Source organism: Pteropus medius, unplaced genomic scaffold (genome assembly GCF_902729225.1).
Source record: "Pteropus medius unplaced genomic scaffold, Ma_sr-lr_union100, whole genome shotgun sequence".
In the NCBI taxonomy this organism is placed as follows: domain Eukaryota; kingdom Metazoa; phylum Chordata; class Mammalia; order Chiroptera; family Pteropodidae; genus Pteropus; species Pteropus medius.
This window is the reverse complement of record NW_024354886.1, coordinates 3053206-3077180: the sequence shown is the minus strand read 5'-3', so window position 1 is coordinate 3077180 and position 23975 is coordinate 3053206. Positions and strand designations below refer to the sequence as shown.

The 23975-nt window shown below is 38.6% G+C and overlaps 1 protein-coding gene across 3 annotated transcripts in view; it reads right to left on the bottom strand.

Annotated features, from left to right (window-relative positions):
• Nucleotides 1–5283: 5283 nt before the first annotated feature.
• LOC120597711 (transmembrane protein 217) overlaps nucleotides 5284–23975 on the bottom strand; it is a 50313-nt gene continuing 31621 nt past the window's right edge. For all 3 annotated transcript variants that reach the window (XM_039856384.1, XM_039856382.1, XM_039856381.1), the window contains exon 2: nucleotides 5284–6522. In XM_039856384.1, coding sequence (XP_039712318.1) covers nucleotides 5941–6495 — 555 coding nt within the window. In that variant the 5' untranslated portion in view covers nucleotides 6496–6522 and the 3' untranslated portion in view covers nucleotides 5284–5940. The remainder of the gene's footprint in view (nucleotides 6523–23975) is intronic.

The window sequence follows — 23975 nt, the reverse complement described above, 5'->3', positions numbered from 1 at the left end:
ATGCGTTTTGATGAATGAATAAATGAAAGGAAGAAAGAAGACATGAATGCACATGTTTAGGAAGCATAGGTGTGTTTCCAGGATGTCAGAAGGAGAAGACGGAGGGAGGGGGTGATTATTGTAAAAAGGTGATTAGATACTAAATAAAGTCATCTCGATCAGGCCAGAAAATGCAAGAGATCCTTGGATCAGAGGGTGGGGCAGGTGGGGTTGGGCTGAGGTCAGGGTAGCTGGCAGCAAGTTCAACATGGGCAAAGGAAGATGCAGGGAGCTGGGGAAACTTGAAAAAGTGCTGCCAAGTATTTATTTGCAGAAGTGATAGGATCTCTAGTTGCTTGGCACTTCTTACAACTACTTTCTCCCAATCGCTCTAAAAGGGATCCTTTGTCCCCTTAAAAACTCTGTTTGACAAGCAAGACAGCTTCAAGTTTCATTCTCCACTTCATTCATAAAATACATCTTGTCACTGTCATGCTCTTGGGACGAGAGAAAAACCAAACATCTCCTTTTAAGTAAGATGCATTCTCGTGTTGCCCCTCACGGGACATCCTTGTGAAGGGAAAAGGCAGCCTTGGTGGAAGCCAGAATGAGATTTCAGAAGAAATTTTTACCTTTTTATATCTTTAATATGTAAGTTATTTCTGATAATCACCAAATAATTGTTTAACTCACCTTTTACATATATACAAACATACAAGCACACATGTACACAAATACACAAATATGATATACATAAATACAAACATTCATAGACACAAACACAGATACACAAAAACACAATCACATGCACAAACACACACAAAACCTTTGTTTATGAAACAAAATTAATAGAATCTAAAGGCATTTGTAAAGCCCATTTACCAGGAAGAAAATTATACTTCATTTATGGAAAAAAAAAAACCATTTAAGCATTTAAGCATTTAAACAACATTCTATTTTACTAACGGCCTGCATAGATCCTCTGGCTGCACCGTCAAGTCTTGAGGTGACCACAGCCCTGGCCAAACACCTAGACGAAAGGCAAGGGGAAGGAAGCTGAGAAGGGTTTTATGAGCAGCTTGCCCATGCGAAAGGCTGGAGACTCAAGAGCTTAGCCTGCCGTCTCCATGACGGCCTCACCCAGGGGCAGGCTCTCAGGGGCCTTCGTTAACCACTTGTGGGATGAGCAAGTTGATTGGGGAAAGAAAAGCAAAGCCTCAGTCCATATGTAGAGACCAATGGTCAGATAAGACCAAAGCAGGGGAAAAAGGGCTTCAAAGGCTGAGAATATTAGCAACCAATGTGGGGAGTTCTGGGGGGACAGGAAGAAGAGGAAATGGAGACCTGAGACCGTGAGGAAAATAGTAAAACAGACAAACATTTGTATATCTTGAAACCAGTGGGGAGAAGTCAAAACAGAATGAAATCTGTCTTCTGTGGGACATGGCTACTAGAAGAAATTTGGAGTTCCAGGTGATAGCAGTGAGGTGGGAAAGATGCTCAAAACATTCAATGGTATATACTGAAAAAAGCAAGAGCCTCCCGGAGCAGCCAGCAGAGGCCCTGGGAAAAGGAGAGACCCTGGGAAAAGGAGAGACTCTCTGCTCTCTGGGGAAGTTTGTGCCTACTTGCTTCCTCCTGACACAGAGCTCCTTCCTTCACCCTGAGGTGGAAATGACAAATAAGAGCTCACCACGTTACTATCCCAGGGGTATTTGTACCTTCTCAGGCTTCCGCCTTTCCATTTCCTCCCCTCCCTTCTCAGGGCTAAATCATACTCTCTTTCAGGACTCAGCTTAAAGGGCTCCTCTTCTAGGAAGGCTTCCCTGACTTTCCGCTACCCAAGAGCTGAGACTCCTCCTGTGGCCCTCAGCACTTCCCCCCACCACCCATCATACTAGGCAAAAACAGCCCTGAGTGACCCAGCCCCTCACTGGTCTGGGAGCCCCTGGGAATGTGGACTGTGTCTTGTTTTCCAGGGTATTCCATACTTCTTAGCTCATGGCCTGCTATGCAGTAGACACTCGGTAAACCTAGTGAAGAAAGGGAGGTTGGAAAGCTGGAGCTCTTCACAGAGGTAGGTGACAGCTCTCAGAGTATTGCCCTTTCCAGGGACACCTGCGTTGTTCCAAGGGCTAGTTTTAGGCTAGATGAGGTGGATCTGGGGGATTAGGTGGTATTTCTAGTGTCAGCAGCTGCTGCAAGGGAAAAGGGTTAGGAAGAAGGAAAGAGACGAGGAAGCTGAAATCAGATCCCTTGTGGGTGTTTTCCACCTATAACTCCTTAGTCTTACCGGAGACTCCAGAAGTGAGTGAGAGAAGAAGGGAATAGGAAGAGGAAGCCAAAGAGCAGTAGGAGTTTGCCCCTTACCGGCCCATCCATCGTAACCACCGGTTACAGAACACAAGGAACCACAGGCCATCGTATTCTGCTCAGGATCTGGGTCCACAAATATTCGCTATGTGCTGGGAGCTGTTCTAGGCGTGGGGAAAACAGCAATGAAGAAAATATGGTGCCCATAGTTTTGAGGGATGGGGAGGTAAGTCAGGTGATAATACGTGTTATGAAAAAGTAAAGCAGGTTAAGTGGGTTAGAGAAGAATGAGATGGTGGGCGGCTGTTTCACATAGGTTGGTAGGGAAGGCTTCTCTGAAGACTTCTGAGCAGACATCTGAAAGAAACAAAAGAAGAAGCCAGTGGGTATCTAGAGTAAGATCATTCCAGGCTGAAAAAAAAAAAAAAAACACAACCAAACAGCAAGTACAAAGGTCCTGAAGCTGGAGTGTGCTCGGTGTATAAGAGGAACTACAAGGAGGCCAGTGTGGCTGGAGCAGGAGGGAAGACCAAATGGTTAGAAAGGAGACTGGCAGGGGGACAGGTAACTGGATCACTTAGCACCCAGCATGACATGCTAAGTACTCAGGGTTTTTACTGAGTGTGGTCGGGAGCCCTTGCAGAACATGAGTAGTGGGGTAGAGGAGAGATATGAGCTGACGAAGGTTTCAACAGGATCCCTTTGGCTGCTGGCTAGAGAATTAACTGTAGAGGGAATAGAGTGGCATTGAGGAGACCGGTTAGGACACTGCTATTGCAATAGCTTATATAAAAATGGTGACGGCTTGAGGTAGTATGGTGGCAGCGGAGGTGATGAGAAATGGTAGATCTGAATCTGTAGTACAGATAAAGATGATGGGGTTTGTTGGGGGTTGGATAAAAGCTGAGAGAGACACTTGGGTCTTTGACCTGAGCAAATGGAGGGTAGAGATGGAAAAGACTGGGAGTTAGGGCAGGTCTATGGGAGAAAACCATGAGTGAGAATTAGTGGGCACTAATGTAGAGATGTTACATGGACTAGTTATCAATGGCTGTGTAGCAGATGACTCCCAAACTCAGCAGCTTAAGAGAACGCGCTTTTATTTTGTGGGTCAGGAACCCAGGCACGGCCTGCATAGATCCTCTGGCTGCAGTCCAGGTGTTTGGCCGGGGCTGTGGTCACCTCAAGACTTGACGGGGGGAAGATCTGTTTTCCAAGCTCACTTATATGGCTGTTGGTAGAATTCAGGTCCTGGGGGCTGTTGGCCAGAGACGTCATTGCCTGGCCATGCGGGCCATCATGATGCTCCCAACACGGCTTCTGGCTTCCCTCAGAGAGAGCCAGCAACACGGAAGTCACGGTCTTTTTGTATCCTAATCTTAGAGGTGACATCGTGTCACCTTTGCTGTGCTTTCTTTGTTAGAAGAGTCACTAGGTTCAGCCCAGATTAAGGGGAGGTGATGAGTGTGAACATCAGTGGGCAGGCATCGTTAGCAACCGTGCCGTAGGCGCCTACTACCGCAAGGAAGCAATTGGGTCAAGTGCACAGTTTAGGGGAGAGGTCCAGGCTGGAGATGTCATACAGGGATTATGGCAATGGGCCTGAGTGAGGAGAGCTGGCAGTGACTGAGACAGAGGAGAGAAGCGGACACAGGACTGAACCGGGAGTACTGCAATGTTTGGAGGTCAGGGAGATGAGGGAGAGCCTGCAAAGGCGATGAAGGGAGAAAGCCAGCCAGGTAGGTGGAGAATGGAGAGTGGCAGCCCTGGTGGTGAACTGTTGGCCAAGAAAGAAAACTGCAGGACAGAGAGTATGAAGATAACCTTACTCAGTGGAATGAAGGGGTTTCTAGAGAGAATGGGAAGCCAGGAAGTGGAGGCAGATGCAAACACTTTTGAGAAGTCTTGTATTTGAACATCCTAAGTTTTCCTGTGCCAAGAAACTCTTAGCTGAGCTGATACTTGGAACTCTGCTTCTCCCTCCACCTCTTCTATACACTGGTCTCCAGTCTCCCAGCCTCCCCACTGACACCCCAGGTGAGATGGGGTATCAGAACCCTGAAGTCTGCTCAGGTTCTATTTTTTGTTTCAACCAGTCACAAATCACAACCAGTCAAGGCACACCTTGTGATACTAGGGCGGGGACCCACACTGTTAGTTCTCAGTCATCAGCTTGAGGCTCCCTAAATCCCAAATCAGCCATCCCTAGAGGATCTAAACTAAGCAAAAGCTTATTGCTGACTGCCATCTGGTGGTCATTTTGGGAACTGATCTGGATCCAAATCTATCCCTCCCAGCGTGGTGAGAAGTATTCAGTGAATTGTTAGAATGGTACCCGGCACTTATTAAGTGTTCAGTAGAAGTGGACTACTGTCATTACGCTCATGGTTTGGGGTAGTGTGGTAAATACAGTGTCCCTTGACTTCATTTTCAACATTTTTTTGAAGGAAAAGGAAATATCCTAAAAGGAGGTCCTTCTTTTTATCTTGGTAAGAGAATGCTTCAGGGAACCAAGTAGGACATTCCTGTATGAAGTCAGATGATCTAGATTCAAATCCTGCTTTTGCTACTATGTGACTTTGATAACATCCCTTAAGCATCTTGAGTCTCAGTTTCATCAAACCATAAAATGGAAACATTAGGATTAAAACCATACAAGGTGGTGAGTGTAAAGGGCTCTCAGTAAAAAGATGCTCTTCATTAGTTAACAGTAGTGATATACCAGCTCTCAACGCTGGGCTGTATTGCCTTAAAATAATCATTTTCAACTGGGGGCAACTTTCCCCCCAGGGGACATTTAGCCATGAGATATTTTTAGTTGTCACAAGGGTGGGGGATGCTAGTGGCAGAGGTCAGGGATGCTGCTAAACATCCTACGATGCACAGAACGGCCCCCTTACAAGACAGAATTATCCAGTCCAAAATGTTAAGATTGCTTAAGTTGAGAAATTTTGGAGCTTTTTTGAAGGGGATTCTTCTTGCCATGTTATGAACCAACACGAGGTACTGCTTTCAGAAAAGTACAAGGAAAGCAGACTGATGCATGATGCTGGAAAGGAGTTCTTTCAATGGTTCCACGCAGGAGTAAAACAAGGCCCCATATTACTGTGCTCTCCCATATAGTAGCTACGAGCCAGCCAAATGTGGCTACTGACGTTGAAGTAAATTAAAATGGAATCGAATTTTAAAATTGATTCCTGGGTTGTAATAGCCACATTCCAAGTGCTCAATAGCCACCTGTAGCTAGTGCTCAGTGCAGAGACAGAGCATATCTATCCACACAGAAAATTCTATTGGATGGCACTGCTCTAAAAGGACTCAGCAGAACCAGGCATCTGTGGGCAATCCACAACAGAAAAATTAGAAACTGAAGACATGCAGAGAGGAGGGGACCATGAGACAAAAGCATACACCTATGAGATGAGTAAGTAAGCTCAAAAGCAGTATATAATTCAAAGCTAAAACAAGTCACAGACACACACAGGCAGAATAATTGATCCATACAACGCCCCTCCCGCCAGCATTCTTAAATGCACAAGCTCGAGAACCCCCCAAAAAGCAAGCAGAATCAACCGAGGGCAAGCAGGGAAAGGGAGACTCCATCATTGGGGAGCGCTGTCCCCCTCTCTCTCGTCTTCCTGGCACGGTTCAGTTTAACTTGTGCCACAACGTTCCCAGCCCGACGGCTGGCCATGAGTCTATCGTGCTGATGGAGGAGCACCTGCGACGGCCTGTCTTGCTGGAAGTCTTGGGGTCCTTGTAAAGGATGTACGTATAATGGATGATAAAGGGCAGAAAGAATAAGTGCAGGAACATGCGGGAGATCTGGAAAATCAAGTGCAGGTAACTCAGCTCCTTGAAATATTCTTTGAGGTTACTGTTCATGAGCAGGACTGCGGAGAAGCAGATGAGCTCGTAGGTGATGATCCACACGGAATAGCACAGCAACCCCATGTAGTTGTTCTTGTGGACACAATAGAGGAGCAAGGCGCTGACCATGATGGTGATGCTGGATAGACTGATGCTGATGATATTCTTGTTCCTTATGACCCAAGAGCTTATCCCAACCTTCATGTCCTTGTAGATGTAGAAGTGATCCTCTAAGTCAAAGAGGACAATCTCGTTCAAGTCAAAGATGAGGAACTGGATGGTATTGAGGATAGAAAAGATGCCCCCCCAAAGGGAGAACATCCTGTTATTCATGTTATCCTTGTTTCACCAGAGGAGCTCCTGCAGAAAAAAAATCGTGGACATATATATCTGACAAATTGACAGAGCCAGCCCTAGACTAATTCCCCAAGCCACTAGATATAAATGGAACAGGCCATGGCCTGGACGGGGACATAGGGTCTGGTCCTTGCTCTGACCTAACTAGCTATGGGTGACCACAGCATTGGGAATGAGGGCATCGCTGATTTGGGATACTCCTCAGGTAGCTTCTAGGTCTGCTGTTCCAGCTGCAGCTGTGCTTTAAGGTGGCAAAAAGGGTGCTCCTGTGGGTGTCAGGCTCGTGGGAGTTAGGAAGCTCCTCCATCTGGAATAATGATAGAGTCAGTTCTGGGCTTCTCTCTGGGACATTTGTCTCTCTGAAGTCAGAAGACTAGCATGGCTTCTTCAAAGGCCTGGAATCATCCTGACCCTCCCCCAGACACTCTGTCTGTCCTTCCAAGTTCCCAGTAAGGGAATTTCCCTGCTTTGCTCCCTGGGTCTGACCTAGTTTTGTCCCAAAGTCAGGGTTCAGCCAGCCGTGAGTAGAATGGGGGAAAGTTTATGGATCGAACTCACTATCTTCTCTGCCTACGGCCAAGGTGCCTTAATGATAAACCACCATTGAAGAGATGAAGACCCAGCAAGCAGCCCTCCGGCTGCAACCTGGGTTACATCTGAATTTTGGAGGCTGGCTCCAACCATGGGGAGATGCCTAGGGCACAAGCAGACCCTGCCTAGGGCATGTTTACTACAGAGGGCCCAAAGCTGGGATAGGCTGGGCCCTGGTACAAACATCCTTCTCAGCCCCTCTTAACCACCATTTTACCTCCTGTCTCTATGAATGTGACAACTCTAAGTACCTCATAAAAGTGGAATTATACAGTATTTGTCCTTTCGTGTCTGGCATATTTCACTTAGCACAGTGTTTTCAAGGTTCATCCCAAATATTCTCATACCTTATTCCCCGTTATCCTCCCTACACTGTGTGACTCCAAAGTTTAGTTCTTGATACACAAACCTCTTGCTGCACCCCAGGCCCTGACGGGTCCCAGGTGGAGTGGGAGAGGCAGTGCTGACCAGTGACTAGGTGCACTGATACTTCCCTGTCCCCATCAATTAAGCCTCAACTTGCGCCTGCTCACAGAGCAGCTTCTAGAGCAGCCACGACCCACGGGTGCCCTCCTGCACCAACATAAAATAGGGCCCCAAACTACACAGGCTTATTGTTGTGGTTTAAGCCTGTGTTGCAGATTTCAAGGCAACGTCTTTATAAATCCTATTGTTTCCTCATCCCTGCTGTCCCAGCCTTGGTTTTGGCCCTGTCACCTCCTTCCTGGGTCACTCTAATAACCACATAACTTCTCTTTCTATCTCCTGTCAAGTTCCTCTGGTGCATTCTAGTCATTCAATGTTCACTCAACAAACATCTACTGAGCACCTACTATGTGCCGGGGACTGAGTTTGGTACTGGAGATACACAGGTAAGCATTCTAGTGAGGAAACTACAATGCAAGGTAATAAATGCTGTGGAGAAGGTGGTCCAGTATCCTGAAGATGTAACAACAAGATCTAACCTGCAATGAGGATCAGGAGAGGCTTCTCTAGAAGAGGCAATTGTTGAGATTGTGTCTTAAAGGGTGTGGATATTAACTGGACAGAAAAGGGAGGAGCTTCACCGCTGGCAAAGTAGACAACATGCAGGTAGGCACAGAAAAAGCTAAAACCCATTTCAGAAATAGCAAGTTTGGTGTGGCTTGAGCAGAGGGGTAGGCTACATGGGTTGTCGGGGACCAGAAAAGGAAGAGGCCTTTCCTGCTACCTGCCACTTGCTACGTGAACGTTTCTCTGGAAGGCAATGGGGAAACCTGAGGGTCTCGAGGGTGTGTGTTTTTGTGAGAAACATGATCTGATTTGCATTTTAGGAAAATATTTCTTGCTGCTGTGGGTACCATGGATCAGAAAGGGGGTGAGAGTAGGGGTAGGCAGAATAGTAGAGAGGCAGTTGAAGAAAATGGGGTGAAGCAAGGTAACAGAAGGATGTTGGGGGGTGCTTTTGCACTTGGAGGTTGGGACTGTGGGAGAAGGAGTCTGGAATGAGCAGCTGCGTGGAGGGTGGTGCATTCACTGAGGTGGGGAGCATGGAGGCAAAAGCACATTAGGGAAGATGAGGATGAGGACAGCTTGGGAAATGGTGTATCTGAGTTCCCCTGGGACATCCAAAAAGACATGTCTACTATGAGGTCACCTCCAATGACCCAGAACTCAGAGAGAATCTGAGCCTTTATTTTTGAAGTATAGCTTTGCTGGATATAGGAATCTTGGTTAACAGTGAGTTTTTGAAATCATTTCAAATATGTTATCCTGCCATCTAGACGCTATTGTTTTTACTGGGAAACCAGCTATTAATTTTATTGGGATTCCCTTGTAAGTGATGAGTCATTTTTTCCTTGCTGCTTTCAACATTTCTTCTTGCTTTTTACTTGAGCACTTTTATTATGCAGTGTCTGTTTGTGGATCCTTTGAATTTATCCTAACTGAAGTTTGTTGAGCTTACTGGTTGTAGGTTAGAGTTTTTCAATAAATTTGGGAACTTTTCAACCATTATTTCTTCAAATATTTTTTCTGTTCCTTTCTCTCCTCTCCTTCCAATATTTCCACTATGCATAGTTTGGTTGATATGCTTAATAATGTTCCACATTTCTCTGAGATTTTACTTATTTTTCTTCATCTTTTTTCTCTCTGTTCTTTAGACTGCATAATCACTGTCATTTACCTTTGAGTTCACTAATTCTTTCCTCTGCCAGTTCAAATCTACTGTTGAACCTCTCCAGTGGATTCTTATTTGGTTCTTTTTTATAATTTCTATTTATTGCTATTTTCTATTTGATGTGACATTGCCATTATATTTACTTTACTTCTTTGATCATGGTTTCCTTTAGTCATTTAAATACATTTGTAATGGCTATTTTAAAGATTTTTTTCCTGTTAAATCTGATATCTTGTCTCTCTCACAGGCAATTTGTTGCCTGCTTTTTTTCTGGTGTATGGGTCATACTTTCCTGTTTCTTTGCATGTCTTATAATTTTTTTGTTTTAAACTAGGCATTTTAGATAATATATTGTAGCAACTCTGGGTACAGAGACACCCCAACCTTCCACCAGGCTCGTTATTGTTATTTGCCTGTTTACTCATTTAGCAAATGTCTGGATTATTTTAGAATTAAATCCATCCCTGCCCCAAACCCAACACTGCACAGTATGAAGACTCTGATGTTGCTTCCCGGGGAGGTGCAGATTTGGGTATGCCCACAGTCACTCTAGGATGACGGTGGTTTTGGCAGAGCTCTTTTCCCTCTTTCCCTGACCATACCCAAGCTGTTAAGGTCCATAAATAGGGCTGATTGCTCTATTATTTTCAAACATGTCCTGGACCATAAATTGCTCTAAGGACTAATCCAAAGTTGGGCTCCTTTGAAGGAATAGCTCCAGAAGTCAATGTTTGATATTTGTTTTGTTCCCAGGAGGGCTTCTCCCACTTGTTTCTTTCCTTGATTCTCTTCTGAAAACCAGTTGGCCTACAGTTTAGCCTGTATCTTCATTGGTTCTACAAATCTCCTCCCAATTGCCTTTTGCCACAAACTTCATTATTTTTTAAAGTGCCTTTAGGCTTGAATTTCTCCACACTCTTGTAAATGAAACCAGTTCCTTTGGAAAGAGATTGCAGACTCTCTGTTTTATGGCCTAATGCCCTAGCCAGACCTCTGGGCCACATCTCTGGAGCCGTGGTGGAAACAATCATGAACTTCTGTCTTAGGAGTGTTCTGTGTGAAAGCTTGAGGTCTTCTTGGATTGCCTCCCCTGAAATTGGAGCCACCACCTTACAGCTGGGACGAGGGCAAGTGGGGCTCCCAGTACTCTCAGCAGAGCCACATCTAACATAGTGCCTCTACCTCATGAGTGGGGACTGAGAAGCATAAAAGCGCCCCCACCTTTTAGCCATAGCAACAGGTACTTGGGCATAGGGTGCAAAATGCCAATATTCTGTTCCTTCTGGAAAGAAAACTCTGACTGAGGATGGGGGGAAGGGAGCCCTTGTCCTTGGCTGCACCGTCTGGAGTAGAGTTTCTGCCTGACTGAGTTGGGGGAGGGGAGGGAGGAAGTAGTCTTGGTTTAAATAACACAGAACCCCACTTTTCTTGCAAAATATTCATTGATTTTCTTGAATAGATGTTTCTTCATTTGTTATGCCCTAGGATCTTTCTAGAGGATTTATGAGGTGTGTGTGTGTGTGTGTGTGTGTGTGTGTGTGTGTTGTGTGTGTGTGTTAATCATTTTCACTAGTTTCACCGGGGAGCAGGTCCTCATGCTATCATACCAGAAGTTGATCTTCCCACAATGTTTGTTGACATACACTTGGCTTTTAAAAAATGCAATGTATTTGAATGAAACTTAAAACATAAATTTGAAAGAAGAAAGAAAGGAGGGAAAATGGAAGAGAAGTTTTATCATTTATCTAGGCATGACTATTAGCTCCTCATTTTAATCCAAAAGAAAGCAATACCTCTTACAAGTTTGACAATTATACCTCAATCAGATTTAAAAAAAAAAAAAAAGCAAAGCCTAAGGATTAAGGATCAGTGAACCCTAGTGCCTATCATGTTTTAATATGTCATAAATGCTTTGTGAAATATTGTCTTATCTCTTTGTCATATATTTAAATCATACTCATCTTTCAAGACACACCTAGTCTCATCTCCTTATTGAAGTCATTTGTGACTACTGCAATCCTGACTTCTTATGCAGACTTCTTATCACAACCTCTCTTTTAAAAATTCCTATAACATTTATAGTTTTTTATTCACCTTAGTTTTCACAAATAAAAATATTGCAATTTTCTCCTTTTTAAGAAAGAAAAATCTGAAATTAGAAATATAAAAAGAGAATCAATGTGAATTAAGAAAAAACATGCATCAACTTCTCATATCATCTATTTATTTGGGTGCACTACAGTAAAGGTTGTCTATTACAATATTTAAAACACTTTGTCAGGTACAAAGCCCATAAATGCCCTAGTTGGGCTAAAATCAAGCACCCTCATTTAAATTTCAATGTGTACTGTGCTGTGTTTATCTCTTTTAGAAGTAATTCCTAAATCTTGGTTTGCATGGATGTCAGGGTTTGTGAAACATATTTTAGGTAATTTCAGGAAGTTATAAAACATGGTTAGTAGAGAAGATAGTTATAGTTCATAAATTGTTCCTACTGTCAATCATATATACCTTAAGATATAAATGAACTTATGATAAACTCATTAGTTTATATTTTTCCTTTTCTTATCCCCACCTTGGGCTAGATAATTTGGTTTACTATCAATAAAAATTCAAAGCTGGAGGCATCACTCTGCCTGACTTTAAATTATATTACAAAGCAACAGTAATCAAAATGGCATGGTATTGGCAGAAAAACAGACTCACAGACCAGTGGAACAGAATTGAGAGTCCAGAAGTAAGTCCATGTTTATATGGGCAAATAATTTTCAACAAAAGAGCCAAAAACATACAATGGAGAAATGAAAGCCTCTTCAATAAATGGTGCTAGGAAAACTGGAAAGCCACTTGCAAAAAAATGAAACTAGGTTATTGTCTATTACCACACACCAAAATCAACTCAAAATGCATTCAGGATCTAAACATAAGACCGAAACGATGAGTCACATAACAAAAAACATAGGATCTAAACTCATGGATCTTGGACTTGAAGAGAATTTTATGTTTTTGACCTCAAAGGCAAGGGAAGTAAAAGGAAAAATAAATAAATGGGATATCAAACTAAAATTTTCTGCACAGCAAAAAAAAAAAAAAAAAAAAATCAACACGGTAAAGAGACAACCATCCAAATGGGAAAATATATTTGCAAGCAACACTTTCGATAAAGGCCAACTATCCAAAATGTACAAAGAACTCATACAACTTAATAACAACAAAAAAACAAACAACTCAGTTAAAAAAATGGACAGAGGACCTGAACAGACACTTCTTCCAAGAAGACATATAAATGGCGAACAAACATATGAAAGAATGCTTGACATTGCTAGCTATTAGGGAAATGCAAATCAAAACCACAATGAGATACCATCTCACACTTGTTAGAATAGCTATAATCAACAGGGCAAGTAATAACAAGTGTTGGAGAGGATGTAGAGAAAAAGGAACCCTCGTACACTGTTAGTGGGACTGCAAATTGGTACAGCCACTATAGAAAACGGTATGGAGATTCCTCAAAAAACTATGAATTGATCTACCATATGATCCAGCAATCCCTCTACTGAGTATTTACTCCAAAGACTTGAAAACATATATCTGAAAAGATATTTGCACACTGATGTTCATAGTAGCATTATTCACAGTGGCCAGGACATGAAAGCAACCGAAGTGTCCTACAAGATGATTGGATAAAGAAGCTGTGGTACATATATACAATGGAATATTATTCAGCTATAAGAAGAGATGAAATACTGCCATTTGCGACAACATGGATGGACCTTGAGATAATCATGCCAAGCGAAATAAGCCAGACAGAAAAAGTTGAAAACTACATGATATCACTTATATGTGGGATATAAACCTAGAAGCAACAAACAAACATGTCAAACAAACAGAGACTCATGGACATGGACAATAGACTAGTGGTTACCAGCAGGCAGGAGGGAAGGTAGATGGGGTAAAAGGGGTCAAATATGTGGTGACAGAAAGAAATCTAACTATGGGCAGTAAACATACAATGCAAAATATATATGACTTACTGTTGAATTGTACACTTGAAACTTACTGGGTTTCATTACCAATGTCACCATAAAAAAAAGCTTAATATATACTTTTGATTCCATCCAAGATGGAATCATAGGGATTGGATTTATTCTCCTACTTGAAAAAAACAAGAATGCACAAAATATGTGAAACATACTAGAAATAAGTCAATAAAGAACACTGATCTCCAAGATACAGGAAACAAAGAAAGTGAGCCCTATAAATACTCCAGATTAATGTCTTACAAGAATTTTTAGGCTGCAGTGCAGGAAGGAGGAATCCAGGAAGAGTACTGAGTTCAAGAAATGGAGTTGAGAGTCGGGGAGACCAAAGTTTCTCGAGTTCACAGGACAGAGTACCAGAGAGGAGAGATATGCACAGAGAACTCTGGTGATTTGCAGAGGGTCCCCTGTGAGTATTCATCTGAATATTGATCATCCTTTATATGTGAGTAAACTACCCAAAGTTGGGGAAAGAATCACGCAAAAGGATTAGAGGTAAGAATCTTTGGTCTGGTGCTCAGACAGGACCAGAAATAGTGCTTTTTCTTACCAGTTGGACTGGAAAACCTCATGATTCATGGGAAATTATGCAGTGTACACAGAAAGATCTTGACGCAGTAGTGGAGAATAATTAGCCCTAGACTGACCATTGCATCACTTTTGGCTAACGAATATTAAAAGCAAGACTTGAAAAGATAAAGCTATTTCCAATTAACTTAACTGCATCCCAGAACAAAGCTCAAGAATATATACAGGAATACAAAAATATCAAGTATCCAACAAGGCAGAAATCGCGATGTCTAGCATCCAATAAAAAAATTAGCAGACATGCAAAGAAGCAAAAACTGTGACTCATAATGAGGAGAAAAATCAATCAAAAGCAATCCAGAATTGACAGAGATGTTAGAATTAACAGACAAAGATACTAAAACAGTAATAAGTATGTTCTGTATGTTCAAAAGGTTAAGTAGACATGGAAAATATAAAAAATAAAATCTAAGGATTATACACCATGGCCAAATGGAATTTATTCTGAGAACGCAAAGATAATTTAACATATAACAATCAATCAATGCAATACTCCACATTAACAGAATGAAGGGCAGGGGGAAGCATGCTCATTCCAATCGATGCAGAAAAAGCATTTGACAAAATTCAAAACCATTTTATGATAAAAACACTCAACAAACTGGGATTAGAACTACCTCAAATAATAAAAGACATATGTGAAAAGCTCAGGAAGAAGACAAGGATGCCCACTCACCTGTCCACTTCTATTTAACATAATATTGGAAGTCCTAGCCAGAGCAACTAGGTAAGAAAAAGAAACAAAAGTTATCCAAACTGCAAAAGTTAAAATAAAATTATCTCTGTTCACAGATGACACAATCTTAAATGTAGAAAAACCTAAAGATTCCATACAAAAAGGTAAAGCTGTTAGAACCAATAAAGGAGTTCAGTAAAGTTGCAGGATACAAAGTCAACACACAAAAATCAGTTATGTTTCTATACGCTAACAATGAACAGTCCAAAAAGGAAATTAAGAAAACAAGTCTTTATAATAGCATCGAAAAGAATAAAATACTGAAGAACATTGGAGATCTTATTCCCCAGCATATGTCGTCAATTTGGCTCTAATAATCTCTTGTAAAAATTCTTTACAGGTTTAGATGTCTCTTACATTGACGTTTACTTGGTGAAGTTGGCAAGAATCTGAAGAAGCCCATTCAGGACCATCCTGTGGACCTGGACCCAGTGCTAGGTACCAATAGGGGCGCATTGTACTCCACCTGCTCCCTGCTTCATATCAGATGAACTTGGTGACTTTCTCTCAGAATTACAGGCTTCCTTGCTTTAAGTAGCAGGGCCATGACTATTCGAGCTGTTCTTATAAAATCTTCAAGGTGGAAAAGGGAGGAGATAACTCAGGAAAAGGGGTGGGTTGCGGGGGAGATTGTGCTTTAATTTCAGCTTTTTAATTGGATTGCTTACTGAGAGTCTGAACAAAATTTTTGCTGGTTAAATAAGAGACTGAATTCTTTTTAGCTCTGAAAGAGAAAGGACAAATGCTTTCCCAACTGAAATACCCAATGGGGTGACGATAGTTGTTCAGATCTCTGTATCTGGAGTAGTGGAACTGGGTGCCAGGAGTCATCCACTGTAGGAGTTCGGCTCATCCCAGAGAAGCTGGCGGAAGCCCTGGGGAGAAGGGCAGGGCATCCTGGAATTAGTTGACCTTGAGAGAGGGGCCCGAGAGAATGGCCAATGACTTGGAAAGCATTGTGGTTTCATGGGTGTCCGGTAAGCTCTTGCTGGCTCTTGCTCTGGTATTCTCAGAGTAACTAAGATTCTTTGTGAGGTTTTCTGAGGAAAAATTCCCTCTAGTGCATAAAGCAGTCCAATAGGGATATCCACTACCTTTGGCTCATCTGGAGATATGCATATAAGGGCTGGTTTTCCCTAAACATTTGTTCAGACTCTATAGATCTCGAAATTAACAGAGGAAATTGTGCTTCTAAGGCCAACAAAGCCCATCACAGCAAGCCTCTCATTTATAACTAAAATGGATAGAGATGAGGATCCTTTGATATTTCTAAATTTTTGCATTCACAATTAGAAAAAGTTGCCTATAAAATTAGGTAGAATGAATGGAAAACATTTAATTGGTCTCTTAAAGCTTCAAAAAGAGGATTAGATAAATGGATCAATGTCTGATTTCATTTAGGTGTCAGTCCAATTCTTTGAGGTATTAAAGATGGCTGTTCTTATTCTAAAAGGGGGGAGGTCATTTGGAATTTGACTTAGTATAGATATAAATTGTAAATGCCTCCAAAACAAAAATTGGATACAACTGTTCTCTGTCTGTCTCTGCTTGTTTATATATGTATTCTGGTAAGGTGAGATAATTTTCTACCTTTCAATGGTATTGTTAAAATTAATTTAAAGGCAATTGCTTATAAGAATTGGTTATTCTAAAATTCTCAGAAATGTAGAAACTAACTCAAATGCTTTTCAAGTTCACATGATCTAAGATTAATCCTTAGTCAATAAAAGCTAGCTTAAGTTTGTTGTTTTAAGTAAACAGACATGTCTTTATTTTGTCTGGGGTTTGCAAAAATAAGTCCATGTTAATAATTGACTTTTATGTCTATGAAACATGTTTCTAGAGGTTATAAAATGTCCAAACTAGAAAATAATAATTGATTACTTCTTAGTTTTCATTAGATATTGAGGTTTTATTTGTTAAAATTTCAGAATATATGTAGGAAAACTTCTAGGGTATACTGTGTGAGTAAACAATAAACGATGGTTATAAATTAAAGAAATAATCAGGGCTATGGGAAACCTAAGACAGCTTATAGGTTCTTCCCTGTTCCCTGGCTCCCTATTTTTATTTTTTGCATTCCTTCATATATCATAGTGCATTTAAGCTGGACTTAGATGAAGGAACTTACGAGCTGACATTATTGAAAAGAGACATCTTATACTCTTGGTAAGGTTTGACAGATTTACTTAAAGAAAATGCCAAGTTGGTAACTGCTTCATTTCACAGCAAGCCCAGAAGACAGAAACTTTAAAGATCATCGACTGCCACCTGGAGATTTTGTTTATTAGAAAGAATATCAAATACAAGACACTCTCCAATCTCATTGGAAGGGACCTTATCAGGTACCTAACTGCAAGTGGATATTTACTCCTGTCTACAGACATCAAAGACTCCTCAAGGACGAGAAGTCACCAATACCAGAGACAGACAGCTATCCCAAGATATCAACAAGGTCTATATACCTATGGATTGATAATTAACTCAGAATCTATTTTGTTTGATTGTCTTTGCCTGTCTGTTTATGATATAATAATAGTCACAATAATAGTTATAGTTGTTTCTTTGTTGTTGTTTTTTATATAGTACAACTGTTTATATTATTAAACATTTAAGATAACTGTTAATACTCTTTTCATGGCTTACATAAATGTAATACTAGATGTCAAATACAGAAAAATGGGACAGAAGGCAAGACTTGGATCATAATAGTCCACAGGATAGAAATGACCCAGAGTGTTTTTTCACAAAGAAGGCCATAAGACCTGACTGGCTTCCATTTACCTGCCCTTCCCTTTTTGAAAAAAATATTTGGCCTCATCTCAGATCTTCTGGTTACAGCATTGCCCCATCCTCAATGGTCAACAAGACATCAATACTGAGACTTCTTAGGAATGAGCCTAGGAGGAGTTCTAGGAATAGCACTGTGAGACTATGACTAACAAGTTGGTAATCAATGCATCCTTCCTATTGATTTATGACCAAACGGTGGACCGGTGAATCAAAAAAGGGATTCTAACCTCACAGGGCGATCTGATCATAAATTCCTAACTGGGCAGGTCATGGTGGGCAGTCATGGCCCCGCTGCATAACCTTTTAATAAAAGGTTTATCTTTACCTTAAGCAACCCCTGTCCATTGTTTCTGTGCATTAAGGTTAACACACCTTTACAATAAGCCAGTAACCACCCTCAAGAGAGCATGTAATCTTGTTAACAATTCTGTAATCCAATTCCTGCCTTGCTTTCTTCCACCTCCATGTAATCGTTCTTATCTTTTCTCCTTAATTTCAAATGCATAAAAGAAGCTACAACTGTTATTCTTGGGAGCATTTGAGATATTGCTCCCTGGCATATGTCAGATTTGGCTCAAATAAACTCTTTAAAAATTTTTTTTTCTTTAAATAAAATACTTAGGAATAAACTTAACCAAGGAGGTGAAAGACTTGTACACTGAAAACTAGAAAACATTGCTTAAAGTAATTTAAAAAGACAAATAAATGGAAAGGCATCCTGTGTACATGGATTGAAAGACATGTCGTAAGGAGACAGTACCTCCTAAAGTGACCTATAACTTCAATGTAATCCCCAGCAAAATCCCTACAGCATTTTCTTTTTTAAGAAATAAAAAAAAAAAATTCATCCTAAAATTCACATAGGATCTCAAGGGATCCTGAATAGCCAAAACAATCTCAAAGGAGATGAACAAAGTTGAAGGTCTCAAACTTCTTGGTTTCAAAACATGTAATGAAACTATAATAGTCGACAGTGTGAATGTCTGGCATAAAGGCAAACATATAGACCAATGGAAAAGACTAGAGAGCCCAGAAATAAACACTTGCATATATGATGTTATGAAAAAATATGTTTATGCTTTAACCTCCAATATGACTGCATTTGGAGATAGGACTTTTAGGGAGGTCATAAAACTTAAATGAGGTCATAAGGATTGGATTCTAATCCAATAAGATTACTGTCCTTATAAGAAAAGAGAGACACCTAAGAGCTCTTTCTCCACCTGTGCACAGAAGAAAGGCCATGTGAGGATACAGAGAAAAAGTGGCTATCTGCAAGCCAGGAAGAGGGCTCTGACCCGATACTGAATATGCTAGCACCTTGATCCTGGATTTCTAGCTTTCATAACTATGATAAAATAAATGTCTGTTCTTTAAACCATCCAGTCTGTGGTATTTTGTTATGGTAGCTTGAACAGACTGATACATATGGTCAAACAAGGGTGACAAGACTATTCAATGGGGAAAAGACATAGTTTTTTTCAAAAGTGGTGCTGGGATAACACATGCGAAAGAATGAAGTTAGATCCTTACCTTATGCCATATAAAAAAAATTAACTCAAAGTGGGTCAAAGACCTAAAGTAAGAGTTAAAATTATAAATCTCCTAAAGGAAAACATAGAGAGAAAACTGCATGACATTGGATTTGGCAATGGTTTTCTTGGACATAACATCAAAAACACAGGCAACAAGAAAAAAGAAAAGAAAAGAATATGTAAATCAAATCACCTCAAAATAAAAAACGTGCATCAAAGGACACAATCAATAGAGTGAAAAGGAAATTCATAGAACAGAAAAAAATATTTGCAAATCAAAAATATGATAAGGGTTAATATTCACAATATATAAAAAACTCCTACAACTCAACAACAACAACTGATTTATAAGTGGGCAAAGGATTTGAATCAACATTTCTCCAAAGAAGGTATACAAACAACTAATAAACACATGAAAAGATGCTCAACATTACTAAGCCTTATGGAAATGCAAATGAAAAATACATTGAGCTATCAGTTCATACCCATTAGGATGGCTACTATCAAAAAAAAGAAAAACAAAACAAAATAAGTGCCGGAGAGGATGTAGAGAAATTGAAACTTTTGGGGATGTAAAATAGTACTGCTGTGGTGAAACACAGTATGGCAGTTCCTCAAAAACTTAAAAATAGAATTATCATATGACCTAGCAACTCCACTTCTGGGTATATACCCTAAAGAATTGAAAGCAGAGTCTCCAAAAGATATTTGTACAATAACGTTCATAGGCAAAAGGCAAAAGCAACTCAGTGTCCATCAACAGATGAATGGATAAAATGAGGTATATACATACAATGGAATATTACACAGCCTTAAAAAGAAAGGAAATTTTGACCCATGCTATAACATGAATGAACCTTGAGGACATTATGCTAAGTGAGAGATACAAGCCAAAAAAAGCCTTTTGATTCCACTTATATGAGATACCTAGAGTAGTTAATTCAGAGAGACAGAAAGTAGAATGGTGGTTGCCAGGGGCTGGGGAGAGGGTAGGGTAGGGTAGGTTGTTTAATGAGTACAAAGTTTCAGTTTCAGTTTTGCCAGATGGAAGGAGATCTGTTGCATAACAATGTGTATATACTTAAAACACTAATGAACTCTATACTTAAAAATGGTTATGATGGTAACTTTTGTTATGTATATATTACCATAATTTTTAAAATTCCATTTTAAAAAATGAAAGTGAAATAAGCTATTTATACATACAAAAACTGAAGGAATTCATCATCAGTAGATTCACACTACAAAATATGTTAAAGAAAGTCCTTCGGGCAGAAGAAAAATAATATCAGAAAGATATACAAAAGAATGTACAGCATGGAAATGGTAAAAACATGGGTAAATATATGATATTGTTATTTTCATTTAAAGCTCATTAGCAAATAATTCAAGTAAAAATAACAACAGGTTTATAATACATAAAAGTAAAACATGATAACAACAGCACAAATAGAAGAAAATTGATAGTTTACTATTGTAAAGTTCTTATACTATATCTGAAGGTCAACTGATAAGTTGAAGATGTATACCATAAATTCTAAAATAATCACTAAAATAACACAATAAAGAATTACATATAATAAGACAGCAGAAGAGATAAAATGAAACCATAAGAAAGATTAAATTAATCCAAAAGAAGATGAAAAAAGAGAGAAAAAAACCCCCAAAAGCAAATGGGACAAATAGAAAACAAGCAAAAAAATAACTGCTAAATGTAAATAATCTAAATACCCCAATTAAAGTGTTGTTAGATTGGATAAAAAAAGCAAGGCCCAGCTATATATTGCCTATAATAAGCATACTTTAAATATAAAATTATAAAGTGGTTAAAAATAAAAAGATAGGGAAAGATATATCATGTCAACACAAATCAAAAGAATTCTTGAGTAGCTGCACTGATATCAAAGAAAATTTCAAGGCAAATAATAATCTCACGGATACGGAATGTCATTTCACAGTGAAAAGGGGTCAATTCATCAGAAGGATATAACAATCCTAAACATTTATACACTCACTATAGAGTTTCAAAATACATAAAGCAAAAATGGATAGAAGTACAAAGAAAAACAGAGAAGTCCACAATTGTAATTAGAGATATCAATACCTCTATTTCAGTAACTAATATAATAAATAGAAAATTAAAAAAGATATTAGATATTAGATATTAGATTTAAAGATTACTATCAACTAACTTAATCTAATTGACATTTATAGAACACTGCACCCAACAATAGCAGAATAAATATTCTTTCCAGAAGCATATTAAACATTTATCAAGATAGAACATATCCTGCACCACAAAACTACTTTCTTTGATAAATTTAAAATGATTCAGATTATACAACTAAAATTAAATTAGAAATCAATAACAGAAAGACTTCTGGAAAACCTTCAAATATTGAAACAAAGTAGCATATTTATAAATAACTCATAGATCAAAGAAGAAATCGAGAGGAAATTAGAAACTATTTTTAACTGACTAAAAATGGAAACACAGCATATCAAAATTTGTGTGATGCTATTAAAGTTAGGGAAAATTTTATAGCACTAAGTGCCTATAATAGAAACAAGAAAGATCTTAAATCAATGACCTTTGCTTCTACCTTAAGAAAATATAAAAAGAAGAACAATCTAACTCCAAGTAAGTAGAAGAGAGAAAATAATAAAGATCAGAGCAGAAATCAGTGGAGACACAAGATAGAAAAAGAATTGATAAAATCGACGAAACCAAAAGTTGGTTTCATTAAAAACTTATAAACCTCTAGTCAGGCTGACCAGAAAAAAAAGAGAGAAAACACAAATGAATATCAGAAATGAGAACAATGACTTCACCACACATTCTACAGATATTAAAAGAATAACAAGAGAATATTATGTATAACTTTATGGCAATAAACGTGACAACTAAGATAAAATGGACAAATTTCTTGAAAGACACAAACTACTAAAGCTTACTCAAGAAGAAATAGATAACCTCAATAGTCCCTTATCTTTAAAAAACAAAACAAAACAAAACTGAATTTGTAGTACAAACTTCCCACAAAGAAATTCCAGGTCCAGATGGTTTCAGTCCTGAATCCTACCAAATACTTAAGGAAGAAATAAATACCAATTATACATAAACACTTACGAAATGTTGAAAAGGAAAAAATACTTTTTTCTATGAAATATTACTGTGATAGCAAAACCTGATTGAAGACGTTATAAGAAAATATCCCACATGAACAAAGATGCAAAAATTCTAAATAAAATTTAACAAATTAGCAAAAAATACATATAAAAATAATTATATATCATGACCAAGTAGAGTTTATCCCCAGAATAACATGGCTGGTTTAACATTTGAAAATCTATCAAAGCAATTTATCATATTAATAATCTAAAAAAATAGACCATATGATCATCTCAATACATGTAGAAAAAACTAACAATATGCAACATTTATTTCTGATTTTTTTTTTTTGGTTTAGATATGCTTTATTTTTATTTTTTTTTATTAATTTATTTTTTATGATGACATTGGTTAACAAAGTATGGTAAGTTTTAGCTGTATACTTTAACAGTAAGGCATATATGTATGTGTGTGTGTTCATTGCCCATAGTTAGATTTCTTTCTGTCACCACATATTTTATTTCTGATTTTCAAAAACCTTCAGCAAACTGGGAATCGAAGGAAACTTCCTCAAACTGATATAGGATGGCTATGAAAAACCTATAGCTAACACCATATTTAATGAAGAAAGAATGAGCACTTTTCCTCTAAAATCAGGAATAAGATAATAATGTCCCTTCTCACTACTTCTATTTAATGTTGTACTGGAGGTGCTAGCCAATGCAATAAGGCAAGAACAGGAAGAAATAAAACTGTATTTTCAGACAACATGATTGACTATGCAGAAAATCTGATGGAATCCACAAAAACATTACTTGACCTAATACGTGAGTTTAGCAGTGTTGCAGGGTCCAAGATCAATATAAAAAATTGTGTTTCTATATTCTAACAACAAACAATTAGAATTAAAATTTAAGGAATAATACCATTTATAGTAGAATCGAAATTATAAAATACTTAGGGATAAATCTGAAAAAGATGTGAAAGACTTGTATATTGAAAAATACAAAGCATTGCTGAAAGAAATTAAAGAAGACGAGTGAATGGAGAGAAATACTATTGTCATGGGTTAGAAGACCCAATATGGTTAAGATGTCAGTTCTCCCCAAATTGATCTATAAATTCAATTCAATCCCCATCAAAATCCCAGCAAGCTTTTTTAAAACAGAAATTTTAAAATTGATTCTTAAGTTCATATAGAAATGCAAAGGACCTAGGATAGCCAAATAATTTTGAACACAGGTGGAGGAATCTGATTTAAAGACTTATTGTAAAGCCACCATAATCAAGATAGGGTGGCGTTGGCATAAATATAGACAAATAGATCAATGGAATAAAATAGAGTCCAGAAATAGGTATGTGTGTATATTTAAAGTCAATTCAGTAGAAAAAGGATAATTTTTTCAAGAATTAGTGTTGGAACAATTTTTTGCTCAATGTCCAGGAGCAAAAAAGTAAACTTTGATTTATATCTCTCACCATACATAAAAAATAACTTAAAAGGAACTACATATCTAAGTTTAAAATAAAATCTATGACTTTTAAAGGAAAACATAGGAGAAAACCTTCATGACCTTGGGCTAGGCAAAGATTTTCTAAAAATGATAACCAAAAGTGTGATCCATAAAAGAACAAATTGATAAATTGGACTTCATTGAAATTAAATATCTCTGCTTTTCAAAAGATACTGTTAAGTGAATGAAAAGACAAGGCATAAACTGGAAAATATTTACAAATCATATACCTGATAAAGGACTTATATTTAGAAATATAAAGAACTCCCCAAATTCAACAATAAAAATAGAAACAACCTAATTTTTAAAAATGGGCAAGAGATTTGAACAGACACCTTACCAAAAAAAGATAGAAGGATGCTAAGTAAGCACATGAAAAGATGCTCGGC